This window comes from Lissotriton helveticus, chromosome 9 (assembly GCF_964261635.1).
Source record: "Lissotriton helveticus chromosome 9, aLisHel1.1, whole genome shotgun sequence".
Taxonomy (NCBI): domain Eukaryota; kingdom Metazoa; phylum Chordata; class Amphibia; order Caudata; family Salamandridae; genus Lissotriton; species Lissotriton helveticus.
This window is the reverse complement of record NC_136070.1, coordinates 1239988619-1240010728: the sequence shown is the minus strand read 5'-3', so window position 1 is coordinate 1240010728 and position 22110 is coordinate 1239988619. Positions and strand designations below refer to the sequence as shown.

Sequence of the window (22110 nt, the reverse complement as noted above, 5' to 3'; positions counted from 1 at the left end):
AGCCAGAAACCGGTTCTAGGATGCTTGATTCCGGTCCAGGGAAGACATGGCTTGCCAGTTCGTGAATGTGCATATTGCCCTACTTTCTGATGAGCCATGGAGTTGTGAATGATCTGCTGCCTGTGATGGAGGCAAAGGATATTGATATATAATAATGGTTTAATGTCCCTGAAAACCACAGTGCAGATCGCCCAGTGTTACGACAAAACCTACATTTAGTCACTAACATTTGGAGAAAGGTCTACAACAGAGTGGAAGCCTGCTCAAAGAGTTTAGGCCTGTGCACAGATGGTGTCCTGGTATCTGTGCAGTGTTGTATGGCAGGAAGCTTTGCATAGGCAGAGTCTGGAGTAGTTACTAGTTAAACTGAGGCAGAATGGATCCCTGCCTGGTGGAAGTTGGTTGTCCAGGGGTTGGGCGAGCAAGATACGGAAAACGGGGGCAGGCTGGCAACTATGAAATGGGTGTAAGAAGGCTATAGGTGGGATTCCTGCAGCAGGGGGAATCTGAGGGGTAAAGGAAATTTAGGACATTTGTAGGGATAACAATCACATAGTATCCCTGTCAAGGTCCATGGTTTTAGCCCCCATGAGTGGTGTGGGTAAGGTGCTCCTCCTCGGCACTCCCTTGTAAATCGAAGGAAAAAACTCTCTGAATATTTACTTTGGATGCAGTCCAACTACCCTGGAAGGTGAGTGGAATCCTTTCTTTATGGATGGCCACTGTAGCTGCACATGAGTGCTGGTGGACCTAGTCACCAAGGGATGCTTCTTCTTCCAACAATATAATCTTAGCAGAGTTACAGAAGCTATCTCCGAGAAGCGTCTACACCACCATCAATTCTAGCCTGCCTTTTGAAACACCTTTCACGCTCGATCAAAATTGCTCAAAATGCCACTTCAAAGAGATCACCCATGCTTCCAGCCATTGGTGGTCATTGTATTCATTGGACATTCAAGCCTACATTTTCTTTAAGTGCATCTATCATCTAACCCCACTATATCGTAAATCCCAAGTATTTTCCCTAATCCACAGCAGTGTACAAAGAACCTTCGAGCGATCTTTTCTGGCTACTTCCAATTTCCACCTGTTTTCCTAAGGAGGCAAAAAAGTTCCCTTCCAAACAACCCAAAATTGGAACACTTTGGCCATCATTAGGATGGCGGGCGTACTTTGACCGCCCGCCATCCTCGCGGTGGAAGGGACCGCCTGCCATAAGGGCGGGTGTCCCGTGGGGTCTATCAGGATGCGCCCGCCACAGTGGCGGCGGGCGATGCTGAAAACACCGCCTGCCGCAATGGTAAAAATACATGTTGTGCATTTCAAAGCACAACGTGACAGGCACCGCACGGTGACTGCCACGTTGTTCTTTGAAAGGCTTTTCTTTGGGAGCCCGCAACGGGCTCCCAAAGCAGATTCCGCATGCTTTTCCGTAGCAAGGCATTGGAAAATGCACATACTAATATGGCTGGCGGTGTCTGAAAGACACCGCTACCATATAGAACCCTTTTCCGCCTGGTTGCCATGTCGACCGGGCGGAAAAGTGGCGGACGGTCTTTCCGTCCGCCACGGACCCCCCTGCCATTCTAATATGGCGGGGGTCATTTTGGCACGGATGGCGGGTGGATCGCCCCCGCCAGGCTAGCGGGGGCTACCGCCGGCCTCGCAGGGCGATCCGCCCGTCATCCTAATGGGGCCCTTTGTGTTATGCCTGTCCCACGGCTTCATAACCTTCTGTCTGATCCAGAAAATTCACCTGTTCTCAGTCTCCTTCCATACACAGTGCATGGGCCCTGTGCCTAGGTATCATTATATCTATGAACACTCTCTATATCGCTCGATCACTCATTCCATCCCACCCTCTCCCTTACCCTCCCCATTAGTAAATTTACAATAATCCAGAACCAGACTAAATAAATTTTACAACGAGTCCAGAGTATCCTCTCAAAGTTTTTAATTTTAATGTTTAAGCCACATTTTAATAAGATAATAATATTTGAGTCATGCCTGTAAGCAAAAGTAAAATTGAATTGATAAAAACTAAAACAAAAATGTTTAGAGCTACAGTTGGCAATTCACAAATTAGTGCTAAAAAATTTACTATATTCTTTATAAAAATGCATCTAAAAGAACATCTATCTCCATCGCCCTTCATAAGTACGCAAATTTGAGACATCTTTATGAATTTAAATACACCATTCATGTCGTCATGCAAATATGATAAAATGCTTGCACATTCTAGATCATACGAGTGAAAACATAAATACATCAATTAAGGAAATACCTCAGTTCCCAAAGAGATTGATAATTAAGGACATTTTTTCTCCATCATCAGTAACAAACATTTAAGACATTTTATAATAAGAAGACCTTGACTTCCGCCGAGGACGGCACAACCCATCATGTTGGACCTTAACTCTAACATCCAGCTCCTTAAATGTGGCCCTTGGTATGGCTCCTGGTATCCTAGTGTGGCTACTGATAACTTTTGTATTGTTCTCTTCACTAAGGACCGAAAAATAACATATGCTATGATGATTCTAAGAGAGGACAACGACCTACAATTTGTGACTTCGTTGTGCCTTTCGATGCAAGAACCTGACATGGTGACTGTGTTGTGCCTTTCGATGCAAGAACTACACTTTGTGACTGTGTTGTGCCTTTCGATGCAAGAACTACACTTTGTGACTGTGTTGTGCCTTTCGGTGCAAGAACTACACATGGTGATTGCGTTGTGACTTTCGATGCAAAAACTACACTTTCTGACTGTTATGCCTTTCGATGCAAGAACTGCACATGGGGATTGTGTTGTGACTTTCGATGCAAGAATTAGACGTTGTGACTGTGTTGTGACTTTCAATGCAAGAACTACACTTTGTGACTGTGCTGTATCTTTCAATGCAAGAACTACACATGGTTACTGCGTTGTGCCTTTCGATGCAAGAACTACACATAGTGACTATATTGTGCCTTTGGACGCAAGAAGTACACATAGTGACTGTGTTGTGCCTTTTGATGCAAGAACTACACTTTGTGACTGCCTTGTGCCTTTCGATGCAAGAAACTCACATAGTGACTGTGTTGTGCCTTTCGATGTAAGAACTACACTTTGTGACTGTGTAGTGCCTTTCGATGTAAGAACTACACGTGGTGCCTGTGTTGTGGCTTTATCAATGCACTAGCAGCCCGTCCCGACGTTGTCCGGTTATGAAATAGAATGTGTGTAATGTGTGTATTTGGCAAGGGCAATTTATTTTAAAATCTCGCGGTAGACAACATTTTTTGTTTCATTAGAATAGGGACGGAGAAGGCCCAGCTGCAGCCCTGGTTGATGTTGGCAGGCGCGTGTAATTGGTGTAGTGATCCGCGGCCTGAGCCTGGCCACAGCCCTGGTTGATGTTAGCAGGCACGTGTAATGTCGTTGAATGAAAGAGTTATCAGCCGCTGGTAAATCCGTTTAATGAGAGAGTTGAGTGACAGCGAGTAGGAGAGGCTGCAGTAATTGTCCCCGCAGACACGCTCATTTGCGTGTTCCCCCGCTTGAGACCCAGATGCAGGCCTGTTTGATGTTAGCAGGCTCGTGTTCCCCCCCTTGAGGCCCAGCTGCAGCCCTGGTTGATGTTATCAGGTGCGTGTAATTAGTGCACTGATCTGCCGCCTGAGCCCGGCTAGAGCCCTGGTTGATGGTTGCAGGCGCGTGTAATTTCGTTGAATGAGAGAGTTCAGTAACAGCGCGCAGGAGAGGCTGCAGTAACGTTACTTACCAGGCCTCCAGGTGAACGCGTTTGTCACGCCCCCAGCACACAGCCACAGCAGATGATCTTCTGATTAATGTACGACCCACATGGCATGAAGGGCGGAACGTAGCACACGCCTCCAGCATTTCTCATGCCCCCAGCGTGCCCCTTGATGCGGCGCAATTGCGTTCACATGGCATGAAGGCCGGACATACGCCCCCAGCGTGCACGCCCACAGCATGTCACGCCCCCAGCGTGCCCCTTGATGCTGCGCAGCAACTTAATTGGCGCTTGTATGTACGACTCACATGGCATGAAGGGCGGACACACGCCCCCAGCGTTTGTCACGCCCCCAGCACACGCCCATACCCCACGATGTGATGGCCGTACCACACGCCCCAAGAGTTAGTCTCGCTCCCAACCCATGCCCACAGCACAACGCAGACACGCCCACAAGGGACTACTTTGCTGGCACGGTTCTTTTACCTTTTAAATGTATAGAGGAGTTGGCCTAACAGCTAAGGCGCTAGACCTCGGACCTGGGGATCTGGGTTTGAGTCTTGGTAACGACGCCAAACATCCTGTGATTCTGGGCAAATCACTTAATCTCCCCGTGCCTAACAAAAATTAATGTGTGTCTTCATGTAACATAACTGGTGCTATGTAAAGCGCTCTGATACCTGATTCAGTTCAGGTCAAGTTCGCGCTATATAAAACTCTGCACAAAAAAATAAAAAAAATATGGTGGCCGTCTGCATAGCCTATGTCCTTCTGCTGCAACTGCCTTTTCCAACGCTCTATTGGGTGTTGTGATTGGTGCTGTGGTTACTGAGATTATCCGCCTCAAAGGTTTGGGCTCTCTCTTTATAATATTAGTATGGATGGATGGATAGCAGCCCGTCCCAACGTTGTCCGGGTATGAAATAGAATGTGTGTAATGTGTGTATTTGGCAAGGACAATTTATTTTAAAATCTCGCGGTAGACAACATTTTTTGTTTCATTAGAATAGGGACGGAGAAGGCTCAGCCGCAGCCCTGGTTGATGTTAGCAGGCGCGTGTAATTGGTGTAGTTATCCGCCGCCTGAGCCCGGCTACAGCCCTGGTTGATGTTAGCAGGCACGTGTAATGTCGTTGAATGAGAGAGTTATCAGCCGCGGGTAAATCCGTTTAATGAGAGAATTGAGTGACAGCGAGTAGGAGAGGCTGCAGTAATTGTCCCCGCAGACACGCTCATTTGCTTGTTCCCCCGCTTGAGGCCCAGATGCAGGCCTGTTTGATGTTAGCAGGCGCGTGTTCCCCCGCTTGAGGCCCAGCTGCAGCCCTGGTTGATGTTATCAGGTGCGTGTAATTAGTGTACTGATCCGCCGCCTGAGCCCGGCTAGAGCCCTGGTTAATGGTAGCAGGCGCCTGTGATTTTGTTGAATGAGAGAGTTCAGTAACAGCGGGCAGGAGAGGCTGCAGTAATGTTACTTACCAGGCCTCCAGCGGAACGCGTTTGTCACGCCCCCCAGCACACGGCAACAGCAGACGATCTTCTGATTAATGTACGACCCACATGGCATGAAGGACGGAAGGTAGCACACGCCCCCAGTGTTTCTCACGCCCCCAGCGTGCCCCTTGATGCAGCGCAATTGCGTCCACATTGCATGAAGGCCGGACACACACCCCCAGCGTTTCTCACGCCCTCACGTGTCATGCCCCCAGCGTGCCCCTTGATGCTGCGCAGCAACGTAATTGGCGCTTGTATGTACGACTCACATGGCATGAAGGGCGGACACACGCCCCCAGCGTTTGTCACGCCCCCAGCACACGCCCACAGCCCACGATGTGATGGCCGTACCACACGCCCCCAGCGTAAGTCACGCCCCCAGCCCACACCCACAGCACAACGCAGACACGCCCACAAGGGACTACTTTGCTGGCACAGTTCTTTTACCTTTTAAATGTATAGAGGAGTTGGCCTAACGGCTAAGGCGCTCGACCTCGGACCTGGGGATCTGGGTTCGAGTCTTGGTAACGACGCCAAACATCTTGTGATTCTGGGCAAATCCCTTAATCTCCCCGTGTCTAACAAAAATGAATGTGTGTCCTCATGTAACGTAACTGGTCCTATGTAAAGCGCTCTGATACCTGATTCAGTTCGGGTCAAGTTCGCGCTATATAAAACTCTGCAAAAAAAAATAAAAAATATGGTGGCCGTCTGCATAGCCTATGTCCTTCTAAAGGCAATGATGGCTGGGTTACACTTGCGCTGGGTCACGGTGATATCAGTCAAGAGCAAAACAATCTGGAAAGCTCCAAGGATATGGTTTAGGCCATCTCTCTAAACACAACAGGCATGAACAAATCAATGCCCTTTTGTCAACATACAGCATTTATCCTGAGCTAACACCAAAAGATTCAAGTTGAGTAAACAAATCACAAATCGCTCTTTTTCTTCTTTTCCTTTCTTTTATTTCACGTGGTGAATGTTCATAAAATTTCTCTAGCCAATTCTCTAGCCGACACGTGTTTCGTCTGAAATGGTGTTTATCCACAGACTTCTTCAAGGCTAGAACAATGTAATTTTATAATTAAAATCATTAAACATATGTATAAAAATGTGATATTATCATTAAGGAGAGCTCTAATTATACAAAGTCCCATTTGAGTTGTTTAACCAATTTTAACACTTTTCAGCTAATTCATTTACACCCAGGTATGAAGTGCTGGGGACAAAAAGGAGGATACTGACTCCTCAAGAAACAACGTGTAGAAGTACAGAGAGAGAAAAAGCCCCGCACCGGATTTTTGTCGTGTCATCTAAAAGGACTGAGATTACGTGAGTCTGCCCTGTCACAGTTTAGAGTCGACAAGAAGTGAAATAAGTGTAAAAAAGAAGTGCTCAAATTAAATAGAGTGTTTTACGTCAGAGGACATAATGTGAGGTGAAAGTTGCGTTAGTAATTTGTACCTTTTTTTTCTTTTTTTCTCAGTTCAACCTGTGAAACTTCTTTCTTGTCACCCCTACTGTAATGTTTTGGGGGTTGATGTATATGTGGTCTCAGATTATCATCTGGAAATGACTCTCCTTAAGACTGATGCACAAAGGGATAGTCACTGTGTCAACATGACAGATGATTAAAAATTTAACTGTACAGGATGCATTAATTTGTGTTTTTCAATCACATTGCATGTAAACTTATATTATGATGTTTTAATCATGTGATATTGTATATAAGTATTATACTAAGAAATGGTATAGAATTTAAACTTTTGCACTGTCCGGTGTAATGCTGTTCAGATATACAACCCATTTTCGAAAAAAAATTCTTTGTGATGTTAATATAATAAGATAATACTATAGATTCTTCGAAATATGAATCAATGTTAAGAAACACAAGAGTTGTAATTATGATGATGTAATAGAAACAGAAAAATGAGAAATATGTCGATATGATGCAACAGTACAATAGATATGGAAGACACACTTGGTGACGGTCTTTTCGGTGGTTGCTTTCTTAATTGAATTTTCCTACACGACGGTATTTAAAAATATACTCAATAATACAGGACATTAGAACTAAGAGCATTATTACTATTCGTACTTAATATATTTTACTCAGTGGCAAGAAAACGGGAAAATGCATATTGCAAGATGGCGCGACCAACAAGTGAAGGGAAGACACTCAGTGAAGTTAGTCCGCTGTTTGTGTCTATTACCGGACATGTATATTTAAACATAGTGAAACATGGCGCGGGTGCTGAACGCCAGAGATACTAATCGGATGGAGACTAGATATCGTCACAGGTAAGATAGCGTTAATACTTAACTTAATGTAAGAATCAAAGGGTGGAACCCATAGGGGTAGAGGCATCCCGATACAACACGGGATGCCGCAATAATAAGTAGAATTAAGTCGACAATTTGGCGAGTGCCGCGTTTAGGCTTTGAACTAAACGAGAAATTATTAATGGAGATCATGAATACTTGCCCCTGGTAACATATGGGTTGACATACGGGTGATGATCGTTACCTTTGATAACGTAAAACAATAGAGTAGAACTGAACAGACCTGGCCCGAATAGATACATACAATAATTCTGACACGAATATGGGTTTCATGAATAGCTAAATTTTTATTTTAATAATGGTAACAGAGTAAAATCTCTAGTGACGATGGGAACACAATCACTAACTAAAATGGTTCCAACTGTCTTCACTTTGGTTGTAGGAGGAAAATACCCGAGTGATATAGACCGGTGAAAATAGGACGACACTATTTTTTTTACGGGCTGGAAGAATGCGGAGAAATTGAGTGAGTAATTCACCAATAGAGCTACTGATAATTTCTAAAGCGTGCCTATGAATGTACCAGAATCAGGTTCTAAATAGACGTTTTTGTTGTCAGTTCCTTGGATACATCAACCCCCAAAACATTACAGTAGGGGTGACAAGAAAGAAGTTTCACAGGTTGAACTGAGAAAAAAAGAAAAAAAAGGTACAAATTACTAACACAACTTTCACCTCACATTATGTCCTCTGACGTAAAACACTCTATTTAATTTGAGCACTTCTTTTTTACACTTATTTCACTTCTTGTCGACTCTAAACTGTGACAGGGCAGACTCACGTAATCTCAGTCCTTTTAGATGACACGACAAAAATCCGGTGACGGGGCTTTTTCTCTCTCTGTACTTCTACACCTTGTTTCTTGAGGAGTCAGTATCCTCCTTTTTGTCCTCAGCACTTCATACCTGGGTGTAAATGAATTAGCTGAAAAGTGTTAAAATTGGTTAAACAACTCAAATGGGACTTTGTATAATTAGAGCTCTCCTTAATGATAAGGAGGCCGATTCACAGAACTAACTTAAGACAAAATCCTAAACTTACAACTTTTGGTATTCACAGAAGTTAGGATTTTGTCTTACATTTGTCTTAAGACAAACTTAAGACAGACTTAAGACAAACTTAAGACAAAATCCTAACTTAAGTCTGTCTTAAGTCTGTCTTAAGACAAACTTAAGACAAAATCCTAACTTCTGTGAATACCAAAAGTAGTAAGTTTAGGATTTTGTCTTAAGTTAGTTCTGTGAATCGGGCCCAATATCACATTTATATACATATGTTTAATGATTTTAATTATAAAATTACATTGTTCTAGCCTTGAAGAAGTCTGTGGATAAACACCATTTCAGACGAAACACGTGTCGGCTAGAGAATTGGCTAGAGAAATTTTATGAACATTCACCACGTGAAATAAAAGAAAGGAAAAGAAGAAAAAGAGCGATTTGTGATTTGTTTACTCAACTTGAATCTTTTGGTGTTAGCTCAGGATAAATGCTCTATGTCCTTCTGCTGCAACTGCCTTTTCCAACGCTGTATTGGGTGTTGTGATTGGTGCTGTGGTTACTGAGATTACCCGCCTCAAAGGTTTGGGCTCTCTCTTTATAATATTAGTATGGATATGGACTGCCTGCAACTTTTCAGCTGTGATGTGTACATTGTAATCAAGTAAATACCAGGTAAATACCTACAAAATTGGATGGTCTAAACATGTTTCATGACACTACCTGTGCTATGGGGGGTCGTCGTTGCCGTTCTGCACTTTACATCATGCTAAAACAATTTTATGGGCATGAGTGACTTGATGACATCATCGGCGTGTGGCTCTGTAAATATAGTGTCGCAAAATTGTTCCCTGCTTGTGCAGCACAGCAGAGCTGTGACTCATGTGACCAAAGAACATTGTGCAGAGAGACTAGCACAGCTCAGTGACTGCCTGACTCTCATTGGCCAATCAATCAATTGTAGAGCACCGCTAATCACCCGCAAGGGTATGCAGATGAATTTGGGTTAATTTGCTCATTTGAATGTTGGCAGAAGCCCATTCAGTGATGCTCAACTCAGCACATATGGAATTCCCTATATGTGCCCATCAGTGCAAGACTGGCAAGGTATGGTATACCAAGGTCCAAAGTTTTCCTCAGGCATCCGTTGCAGAATTATGGGTTGCCGTATACCAAGGTTGCAACATACTGATTCCGTCTCTGCCTCTTGCTTCTACCATCCAACATTTCCTGTCTTTTTATTTCACCCTTCGCAGGTTGATTTTCACTCTGGCTTTCTCCAGTCTTCCTTTGTGACTGTTTTCCTATCTTTCTTGTCCTCTTTCTATATCCATGTTCTGCCTTTCTCTCTTTTGATATGGGTCAAAGTTTAATGACAAAAATAAGTCCCGGTCCCCAAAAATGAGTGTCGGTGTTCACGACCTGCAACCACCTGTACACATTAAGCACTGCTTCTAAGGAATCAATGCCTTTAGTCCCCATACTACTTTTTTATAGGCATGATTGTATTTCTCTCTCTCTCTGGTCAGCACTTGTGTGTCTCGCTTGGTTCTTTTTTAGGACTAAGTGGGCCTTGTATTCTTCAACTTGCCTTCTGAGTTCTGTCCTGAGCTCTCATTGGTCGAATCCTGATGTTTATTGACAAGCCATGTCTGCTGCTTTCTATATGATGCCTGAGGGTTTCATGCTTCTGCGGTGAGGGGGCCTGAAGCTCTCCCCCTATCCTCTTTCTTTCAGTTTGGGACTGCTTCTGCCAAAGAATATCATCTTTGTTCAGACAGAGTTTTAGGCTAGGATTCCAGATTGATTTGTTAAAGTAAGTGACTGCTTTGACCTATCCTATTATGAGATAATATGAAGAGAGAGCCGAGGAAATACAGTAATGTCTTCTCGTCACAGCACTTACACCGCTTCTTCCTTCAGTTTTGAGTCTTTATTTGTCATCTATTAGAGGGGTCTACTTTGGTAATCATACCATAAGACATGGGTGTGTTGATGAGAAGTTTAGTGTGTGGGGAATTGTCACAGATTTCCAGTTCTCTAACCAGAAGTAAAACAGGTTTATCGTTAAGGTTCATGACACATTGGTTTGTCCTTCTACTATGTATGACAAAGGTAAAGATGTCCATCTTCTCTATAAAGGGCCGTAGGAAGCATGCAGATTGTTAATTCTCATATTTTGACTCCTGATAAAGTTGTGTCATCCTGCTTGGAGGTCTCTGTGATACTTGTTTTCATGGGGTTTGCCTTCGAAGGAATCCAAAATTGGGCACCTTGAAAGCCCTGCACATTGTTGCCTCTCTTCAGGTGAGTACTTCTGGATGAGTTGAAATCTTACTGAGGTAAATATAGGGATTATAAGAATGTGGGAGTTTAGAACAGACATGACTCACAACCTTGAAAACATAAGCATGTTCATTTGTCCCCAGCCACTAGTGTGCCAGAGCAGAGAGAGAGCAGGACTGCCCTATACCCTAGTAGCCATGCCGTATTCCGGCCCTCTCCATTTGATGCAGCACAGCAAAGTGTCTTTTTGAGTTATGTTAAATCAAATGTTAGTAAATCCGCCCCTTCGAGTCTATCCCGTGCTATCCATGCCACTGGAGTCAAGCTATCCTGGCTGATGATGGCTGAAAGCCCGAAACCGGTCCTAGGATGCTTGTTTCCAGTCCAGGGAGGACCTGGCCTGGCAATTCGGGCTGTACTGTTCCCATTTGGCGCAGGGTCAAGACTGATTTGCATATGGCTGGGTCCAAACTGGAATGGCTTGGTGAGCAAAAAAAACAATGGATTTAGGCCCAGATCTCTGTACTTGTATGACATTGTTCTGCATTCTGTTCATCAATTGTTATTTTTGCCTTTGAGTCTATCAGCAGTTGGAAATCCCATTCCAAAGGTAAGGGCATAGCATTCCTTTGATAAACACACGGGGCACCGCTAAAGATCTTTGAATCTATCAGCAGTGGGAACATCGATTGCAAATGGCATATACAGTACCGTGACTTTGATAGACCCATGGGGTGCAGCCAAAGACCTTTGAGTCCAGCAGCAGTGGAAAAGACCTTGAAAATGGTGAGGGCAGTGTCATGGTTTTGATAGACGCACAGGGTGTACCTACAGATCTCTGACTCTATCAGCAGTAGGAAAACTATTGAAAGTAGTTTGATAGATGCATGGGGCGCAGCTAAAGACCCCTGAGCCTATCAACAGAGTGAAAGGGCAGTACCGTGGCTTTTATAGATGCATGGGGTGCAGCTAAAGACCCCTGAGCCTATCAACAGAGTGAAAGGGCAGTAGTGTGGCTTTTATACATGCATGGGGCGCAGCTAAAGACCCCTGAGCCTATCAACAGAGTGAAAGGGCAGTACCGTGGCTTTTATAAATGCATGGGGTGCAGCTAAAGACCCCTGAGCCTATCAACAGAGTGAAAGGGCAGTAGCGTGGCTTTGATAGCTGCATGGGGTGCAGCTAAAGACCTCTGAGCCTATCATCAGAGTGAAAGGGCAGTAGCGTGGCTTTGATGGCCGCATGAGGCGCAGCTAAAGACCTCTGAGCCTATCATCAGAGTGAAAGGGCAGTAGCTTGGCTTTGATAGTCACATAGGGCGCAGCTAAAGACCCCTGAGCCTATCAACAGAGTGAAAGGGCAGTAGCGTGGCTTTGATAGCTGCATGGGGTGCAGCTAAAGACCTCTGAGCCTATCATCAGAGTGAAAGGGCAGTAGCGTGGCTTTGATGGCCGCATGAGGCGCAGCTAAAGACCTCTGAGCCTATCATCAGAGTGAAAGGGCAGTAGCTTGGCTTTGATAGTCACATAGGGCGCAGCTAAAGACCTCTGAGCCTATCATCAGAGTGAAAGGGCAGTAGCGTGGCTTTTATAGATGCATGGGGTGCAGCTAAAGACCCCTGAGCCTATCAACAGAGTGAAAGGGCAGTAGTGTGGCTTTTATACATGCATGGGGCGCAGCTAAAGACCCCTGAGCCTATCAACAGAGTGAAAGGGCAGTACCGTGGCTTTTATAAATGCATGGGGTGCAGCTAAAGACCCCTGAGCCTATCAACAGAGTGAAAGGGCAGTAGCGTGGCTTTGATAGCTGCATGGGGTGCAGCTAAAGACCTCTGAGCCTATCATCAGAGTGAAAGGGCAGTAGCGTGGCTTTGATGGCCGCATGAGGCGCAGCTAAAGACCTCTGAGCCTATCATCAGAGTGAAAGGGCAGTAGCTTGGCTTTGATAGTCACATAGGGCGCAGCTAAAGACCTCTGAGCCTATCATCAGAGTGAAAGGGCAGTAGCGTGGCTTTGATAGCTGCATGGGGCGCAGCTAAAGACCTCTGAGCCTATCATCAGAGTGAAAGGGCAGTAGCGTGGCTTTGATAGCTGCATGAGGCGCAGCTAAAGACCTCTGAGCCTATCATCAGAGTGAAAGGGCAGTAGCGTGGCTTTGATGGCCGCATGAGGCGCAGCTAAAGATATATGAGCCTATCATCAGAGTGAAAGGGCAGTAGCGTGGCTTTGATAGTCACATGGGGCGCAGCTAAAGACCTCTGAGCCTATCATCAGAGTGAAAGGGCAGTAACGTGGTTTTGATAGCCACATCAGGCGCAGCTAAAGACTTTTGGGCTATCAGTAGTATGAGATGGCAGTAGCGTGGCTTAGATAGTCACATGGGGCGCGCCTAACGACCTATAAGTCTATCAACAGAGTGAAAGGGCAATAGTGTGGCTTTGATAGCCGCATGGGAGGCAGCTAAAGACTTTTGGGCTATCAGTAGTCTGAAAGGGCAGTTGCATGGCTTTGATAGCCGCATGGAAGGCAGCTAAAGACCTCTGAGCCTATCAGCAGTGTGAAATGGCAGTAGCGTGGCTTTGATTGTCGCATGGGGCGCAGCTAAAGTCTTTTGGGCTATCAATAGTGTGAAATGGCAGTGGTGTGACTTTGATAGATGCATGGGACATATTTTAAGGCTTTGAGGCTATAAGCTTTAGGGATGGCAGGTTAAGGGTAGCAGCATGGCTAAGATAGTTGAAGTAGGTGCAGCAAAAGGTCTTTCTGTCAATAAGCATTGGCAAAAGCCATCTCAAGGGGTTGGATAGCAGGATGTTAAAACAATCTCAAACTGTTGAACTTTCCTAAGATACAAACAAATACAAAGCAGCTTATAGTATTGAGAACCACAATGCTTGTAAATAAAGACACTGGCTGAACAAAAAGGTAATCCATCCATAATCCGGCATCAAGGGGACCTCTTCCAGACCTCCCAGCTGCTCTGTTTGAGGAACTAGCCTCATCACCCAGTGTCCACTTCCCACGCGGAGGTCCAGATTGAATGGATGAATGGAGGATATAATGCATGAGATGAACTCTCCCAGGGGGGGTGGAGCTGTGGCTACTGCTCCACCAGGTCTGCGGGGGGAGGGATCAGATCTCGAGGGTTCATCTTTGCAACAAGGCAGACGTCATAGCTGTCGTGCATCAGAACCTTCACAGCCGCCACGTTCCACTGGTTCTCCCACGTGTCAAGTTCTAGAATGTCTTTCATGATGACCTCGTGACGATCTGAAACAGCAGAGAAAGAATATGGAGCTCAGGTCAAAGGAAGAACACAAACAAGCAAGTAGAGCAGGTCCTCAGCTACGTCACACACTGTGCTGGAAGCCCCCAGCCATAAAACGCACACTCCGGTGAGTCTTCAGCCATGTCACACACTGTGCTGGAAGCCCCCAGCCATAAAACGCACACTCCGGTGAGTCTTCAGCCATGTCACACACTGTGCTGGATGTCACCAACCATGAACCACACACTCCAGTGAGCACTCAGCCACGTCACACACTGTGCTGGAACCCACCAGCCATAAAACGCACACACTGGTGAGCCCTCAGCCACGTCACACACTGTGCTGGAAACCACCAGCCATGAACGACACTCCGGTGAGCCCGCAGTCACGTCACACACTGCGCTGGATGTCACCAGCCATGAACCACACACTCCTGTGAGCCCTCATCCAAGTCACAGGATCTCCTGGATAGCTGCTGAACTCTCTTGCACTCTCTATTAAGAGGCATTCTGGAAGGATCCTAGAGGAATGAGACATTTCTGAGGACTTGTCCTCAGATATGTCTCATGCTACAAGCCCTGTGCTTAGTCACATGTTTTCCTGGGAGCCCCCTGCCTTGCCATGCTCCCTTTGAGGTGCCCTCAGCCATGTTGCATGCTTTGCTGCACAATCTCTGCCACCCATGTCAACAAAGCATGTGCCACCCTCCTGTGGAGGCTATGTGCACCATGGCAAGCCCTCCGGAAGGCTCTCTGCAATGGCAAACACTTCTTTGGAAGCCCTCTGCCAGGTTGTGTGCTCTTCTGCAAATTATCCGCCAGTCTCTTCCTCTCCGGGTGACCTCTAGCTTGTTATGTTCTCTTTAAGGACTGCTATACGTCTAACTGCCCTCTGTAGGTCACAGGATTTCACCCATGCCCTCTGCTATGCCATAAGGGTTATTTCATGAATTCTGCCATATCATGAAATTTCCTCCATACATTCTGCCATGTCCTATGCTCTGCTGCATGCACTGCCAGTCACAATGTCTCAGAGATGTCTCTGCCATCTCCCACTGTGTCCTGTATGCCCTCTGTCAGTCACAGTGTCTCACAGGTGATCTTTCGCTGTAGACTACCTGTCCACCAAACACTCCTGTGAGCCTCCCACAATGTCACAAGCTCTCCTATGTTTCCTTTTCCATTATATCACAAAGTCCCTTGTCAGGCCATTACCAATCCTTGGTCTTGACCCTGGTTCCCTTGCCATGGCTTAGACAACGCATATTCCAAGTCAAATCCTTTCCAAAAAGCCCTTTTATACCACAATCATTCCTCAGTAGTCCTAATAGGCCAGCACCCTGCCAGTGACATCCTTTACTACTGGTCTTTCGCCTTGTCACATTTTTTCTCACAAGACTCTACCATATTTCACGCTCTCTTACATATGCTCACCATGCCATACACTCTCCTCCAGGCCTTCGTCATGTCTCATTCTCTTCTGGAAGTCCCCTGCTATGTCACAGTCTTCTTCAAGCCCCCTTCACGTTGCACCTTCTTCACCAAGCTCTGCGCCCTATGGGGCCGATTCACAGAACTAACTTAAGACAAAATCCTAAACTTACTACTTCTGGTATTCACAGAAGTTAGGATTTTGTCTTAAGTTTGTCTTAAGACAAACTTAAGACAGACTTAAGACAGACTTAAGACAAAATCCTAATTTAAGTCTGTCTTAAGTCTGTCTTAAGTCTGTCTTAAGACAAACTTAAGACAAAATCCTAACTTCTGTGAATACCAAAAGTAGTACGTTTAGGATTTTGTCTTAAGTTAGTTCTGTGAATCGGGCCCTGCATGTTCGTCTACACCTATGTCCTCTGAGAGCATTTGGCTGTACAGGGCACTGTCCTGGGAGACTTCTCCCATTTCACCTCTTCTACTGTGAGCTTTCATCCCTGTCTCGTGTTAAATATCCTCTTTTAGGTGACATAAGCTCTTGGAGCTCTCAACCATGTCCAATGCACTGACCAGCAAACTTCCTGCTCACCTATAAGTTCTCTGCAATATCACCAACACTCCCAAACGCCCTCTGCCATGTTACACACTGCCCAACAGTCCCTCTACTATGCCGCATGCCTCTTGCAATTTGTCTGTCATGTCACTCTTTGCCCTGCTGTCACTGCTGTGTGCTACGCTCTTCGTAAATCCCTCTGCATGTTGCATGCTTTCCCACAAGCCTTCTGCCATGTCTTGTGCTCGACTTGCTTTAGGGTTTGTGTTATTGGACTGGTGTTCGATTTTAAGTCCAACACTTTCCCTACTGCTGGCCAGACTGGAGTTGGAATAGTAAATTCTACTATTCCAAAGTCCAGTGCTTTCCCAAGGCAAGTTGTTGTAATGACTTGCGTGGTAAAGGAATGTGTGGTAACAATGCATTTGTTGTATTGTCTGCATTGTAAAGGCATGTGTGAGAAATACCTACGTGGTTCTGTCAGCAGTCAGACATGCTGCCTCTCCCCTGCAAGTCCAGGGCCACATCACATGATCTTCTGAGAACCCTCTGCATGTTCCTCGTTTTCCGAGTGAAATGGCAATGCCACACACACACGTCTAAACTTCAACTATGCTGTTCCCTTTCCTTCATATTTCTTCCTTAGATAATTAATTTTGGGTTGTCTTCCCTACTGATTGTATAAAGTCTGCAGAGAATGTTTTCAATAGGTAGTATGTTTTTGCTACCTTATGTGAAAGCCATCTAAGAGGGCCCAGGCGGAAGCTCTTGTCAGGAAGAAAGGATGAGATAATCAGAAATGTCTGGTGGGGAGGGCAGAACGAGTCAATGTGGTCTTCATTGATATTGCTGATGTCTCTAATGATTGAGCATATATAATCCCTGAAGGTTTCCAGAGAGTCTGTCTATAGTCCATACTCAGTGGAAAGTGGAAAGTGAGCAAAGGTCTTCTTGGCAAGCTGACTGTGCAGCCTTATATGATCTAAGCCCTCCCATGCCCTGTGTTAGGGATATCTCCAGGAGGTCTCTGAAAGCAGCAGGACCTCTCCTGAAGGATGGATCTGACCCTTGTGGACCCACGAGTGGTGGATAGATCCCCATCTGGGTCCTACCCCTTCTTCACTAAACATGAGCTGCAGAAGATTGATATCAATCAATGAAACAAGGACTCTATGATTCCTGGTCAGGCAGTACGTGGACGACATGCTGCAGACCTGCCATTACTGATAGGGCTACAAACTAAGGTGGGTGTGTGTTAGGGCACTAAATGGAACCCCCCGCTGCTGCATGGATGTGCGATCCATTTAGGACATTGACTCAGGCAAGCTTGTTTCATGCAGACCCTTAGGCCTCAAGAACTGTACATAGTGTGTCGCCTCACTGCTGACTGACTGCTACCCCACAGCAGCACAATTCTGTGTCAGAACCACCAGGGAGAGAAGAGTTTCTCCTGCCCTTGGTGGGAAAAGAAAGCTTATAAAGCTATCTCTGATGCATGAGAATGAGTTACTTGTAAGTTATGTGTTCTTACAGTAAATGAGACATGTTCTTTACCCAGCTTTTCAGACATTCTTGGTGTGTAAATGGTTCATATTGGATATACTCTGCTACAAGACATGCACTGTAATGTGTAAATAAACATCAGAGAATGGCACCCTGCCTGCTGAGTATGAGTTTTTCAACCTAAGTGAGATGTTCAAGTAGGCTCGCGATTACAATGTTTCGACCTAATGCAACTTTAAGGTCATCAACAGGACATAGTAGTTTGGAGCATTAGCAAGATTTGGATCTTTTAGATAATCAAGGATATTCAATGATAAGAGTAATGAATAAGCCACAGGATGTTGATCTGAATTAAGGGCTGTCAAAGTTGAAATAAATCACAATCATCAGCAGTTCAAATTTCACTGAAAGCGCACATCTCAATAAACGAGCAAGCCAATCAGGCAAAATGGACCTTGAGGTTTATAATTAAATGCATTTGTTTTGCCCCTGACAGAAAATTGATTGTCGAAGTTCACTATCTTTTATTGTATCCATAACATTTATCAACTCTTTTTATCAGACGGTGTGGGCACTATTAGCACTGAGCATCTTTATGTCTAATTAAAAAGTATTTATCTTTTTTTCACTAGAATGGTTGTATTTGTGGTTGATGAAAAATCTGTGATGATTTTCAGTTGTTGAATATATTTAGGCTGTCCAGAAATTGGTAATAACCGATTGTGCCTGACAGTACTCTACCGGCTGAAAATCAGCTGACCCTGTTTAAACCGGGTATCACAGATTTTTCACATTTGTTGCACCGTGTGGCCACTTGAGGGAGCCAAAGCAGCATAAAACAGAGCTGGACTGAAAACTGCAATTTAGAAACAAACAGCGCAGAACAATGTGAGTTACCCCCATTAAATTAGGGGAGACACATTGGTTGGCAAGGTTGGTGGGCGGGGTCAGGTCCTATTTAAATTGCTGTAAGAAGTATCTCTGGCCCCACACACCGCACCACACTGCAGACGATGACGAGACAACGACCGCCAGTGCTCCAAGACCTAGCAGGTAAGTTCTGCAGGGGGGTGTTTTATTGCACTGCAACCTCTGTATTGACAGAATCCTGGACACTGCCTGTGGTTGGAAAGGTGGCAGACCTAGTTCAGTGGTGGTGGTGGTGCAAGGCATTCTTTGATTCAGTAACTTCCCGTCCTTAGTCCCCACTTGTGTATAGTTGGTGTAGGCCTGGTGCCTCCGATGCTACTGAGTCCTCCAAACAGCAGGTACCTGGATTCTAGGAAATAAATATTAAAAACTTTGCCAGAATACTCAGTGGGTAAAATTGTGCTGTACAGTTAGGGGCTGCGCCCTGGGCGGTGTAATACCAGTGGCTGTTCTGCCCGGCCAGGAGGTATGGGAGCACTTTACATGAGCACCATTTACATTACGCAATGTACCCCCGACTTCAACTCCAATGAGTGTGGCACTTTCAGGACTACCTGCTGTGAATATGCCTCCTTTTCACGCATGCCATCACCCTGCATGCAACCACAACATGGTTGTTACAACAACTGTGTTGTAACAACACATACCATTACCCTGCAAACCAGAACAATGACTTCTGGAGGGGGCGCTGGACGCTGGAATTGTATAATTTACTATTCCAACTCCAGCCTGTGCGGACAGTAGGGAAGGTACGGATTTTAAACCCAACACCTTCTCCCCCCTCCGCAAGGCGTTGTTTCCACTTGCAAGGTAATGGTATGCGTTGATACAACGCGGTTGTTGTAACGACCACGTTGTATTGCATGCGGGGTGACGGCTTCGTTGTGAGGGCTGTTTACTGCATGCGAATATGCCTCCTTTTCAAGCTGTAACTGTAACCGACGCCGCACAAATGCAGTCGAAGGGCCATCACAGGCAGGGTGCAAAAAAACAATGATGGCCCTCGAACCAGTCAGCCTGCTCCCCTTCCCCTCCCATAACTGTAGGAGGTTTATTTTTTGCAGTTTTATATAGCACAAACTTGACTTGAAGGTATGGGAGTGCTTTAGATGAGCACCAGTTACATTATTCAAGGTACCCCGACTCCAACTCTCTCCTCCAGTGTCGTATTGGAAACCTCCTTTGGTGCCCGCTTCCCCTGAGTGTCTGCAGAAGGCAGGCTGGCTTGACCAGGTGTGTGGATACTGGGGGTGGGCAGAGCTTAAGCTCTAAAAGCTCCCAGACCTGTGAGTCTTCCTCCGCACCTCATCTGCTGTGGTATCTGATTAGTTCAGTCAGTTATGGCCTTTTGAGGAAATAGACCTCCTGCCATTGGACAAGCACTAGCACTATTGTAATGGTATTTATATAGTGCCTATGAACCCCGACGAGGCATTGAAGCGCTTTGCAGAGAGTAGCATGCTATTCAGGTACCGAAAATGTTAAATTGACAAGCAGCACAGATGGCAGGAGGGTAGACATGAGGAATATATATATATATATATATATTGTAATAATATTTATATAGCGCCTGCGACCCCTGACGAGGCATTGAATTGGCGTTTTCCAGTTCTCCAATCCCTCCCCTTCCCACCATTAAACTTCAGAGTGCAGTTGTAGGTTTAAGAGTGTAAATGTTAAATGTCATCACTAGGTGGCGATAAAAACTTCTAAACGTAATATGCCTACAGCGTTTACAGAAATACACATTATTCCCTTCATAACCAACTATACTACAGGCCCCAATAATAGAGACTGACTGCTATGAGCTAATATCCTAACACTTTACATAAAAATGCACTTCAGGAAAAACTCTAATACAAGTTATTCCTTTGTATGTAGCTGTGCAGAAAGGAAGAACGTCAATGAGGTTGACAGGGACCTCCAAACTATAATTAACTATGGAGAAACACTTCGTCTAACAAAGATTGTCATATAAAGTCACAATCTGTAGTGGAACTTTTATTTGGCAATGAACTAAAATAACCTTTGAGAAAATCATGAAACCATGAAAATGTTGTCTTTCTCATTATTTTCTCAATGTTATGCAGTGACGATCTCGAAGAATGATACCATGTGGGTTGTGTTTTTGCAACTTTGTCACAGAGCAGTCAATGCAGTCCACAGTGTTTGCTCTTTTCTCTGCATCTTTGCCAACCTGTTTTTAAGTGTTTTTTTTTGCATTGACCTAGTCTGTGAAGAACAACATGCCCCGCAGAATAAAGGCGCCAGAAAATTAATGTGCTGGATAACAAAGATTTCATGGTTGAAGAAGTGCATGGGTGAAAAATGTTAATTTGCAAGTTTTGCAGAGTGACCCACTTAAAATAGAAAGAGCCACCTAATACAGAAGCCTGTGCCAGATGTTTATTGCTGAGACGATGACACGCTACAAAAGAATACATAATGAAGAATAGAATGTGGTGCATTATTTTGTACGTGCCCTAGTACAATCTAGAACCAGTTTACACCAAGCCGATGGACCGATTGGGAATTTGTTCCACAAGCTTGCACCAGCATGCAAAACATTGCCAAAAGCAGCCAAAGTATAGGACAAATACCTACCAGAGGTGTTCCTTGCAGATATTGAACCTTTTACTTAGTTACTCCAAGGTGAAGTAAAGATCTCTGTTACCATTGATGAAACTCCAGAGATGCATAGCAACCCATCAGTGCCAGTGTTAATCACATTTCGCGATGCAAAAAATTGATGGTTCTGACACACCATCATAGCAGATCTAGATGTATTGGAAAAATGCAACGCAGTGTCTCTTGGAATGTTGCTGCAAAAAGTTCTTAACAAGTTCAACAACGATTGGAGTGATATTGTTTGTATTTGCAGTGATTTAGCTACATTGTGTGAAGACCTGTCAAAATCGATACCAGAGCTGAAGTGCTTCCCTGTAAGAGATCCTTGCCACTTGCTTGATGGTATGCTGAAAGCATCTTTTCAATCTTTGGAGTTAATGAAGAATGCTATTGACTTTTCAGTTCTTTCTGGTGCACTGTTCTGTTTTGTGTGGGAACTAAAATGCAAATATTCCTCATTTTGTGCTTTGCGTGGCATCAAAGAAAGAGTCATCCCAACTGTGTCATGTAGCTGGTGGTTCTCAGTCCTAGAGGCCATGAATGCTGTATGGTCCATGTGGAGACAGTTTACAGAATATTTGCTTAGTGATGATGCCAAAGGCAAGAAATGTGAGGATCTTCGGTTGCATATTGATAGTGGTGAGAAAAAGAGTACTCTACTGCATTCTTCGATTTTTACAGGAAAACATGACTGCTGTAGAGGACATAATAAAAAAACAAGAGTCTGAAAACACCCTTGTCTACCAAATGTTCAGCGGAATTGGTGTAGATTTGAAATATCTCCTTGGGAGTAGGCTGGACTACACTTTTAGTCACTTTGGCACTGCAACATGGTCCATGTTAGATTGCTTGCCACTTGATAAGCAAAGAAATGTTGAGGAGCAATTCAGGAACTTTTACTTTACAATGCTAGAGAAATGGCTTGCAATAATGCATAGAAAT

The 22110-nt window shown here is 44.9% G+C and overlaps 1 protein-coding gene across 1 annotated transcript in view; it reads right to left on the bottom strand.

Moving 5' to 3' along the window:
* Positions 1-13911: 13911 nt before the first annotated feature.
* KBTBD12 (kelch repeat and BTB domain containing 12) overlaps positions 13912-22110 on the bottom strand; it is a 420487-nt gene continuing 412288 nt past the window's right edge. Inside the window, exon 5 of the mRNA XM_078662432.1 lies at positions 13912-14123. Within this exon, the coding sequence (XP_078518558.1) occupies positions 13954-14123 (170 nt within the window). The 3' untranslated portion in view covers positions 13912-13953. The remainder of the gene's footprint in view (positions 14124-22110) is intronic.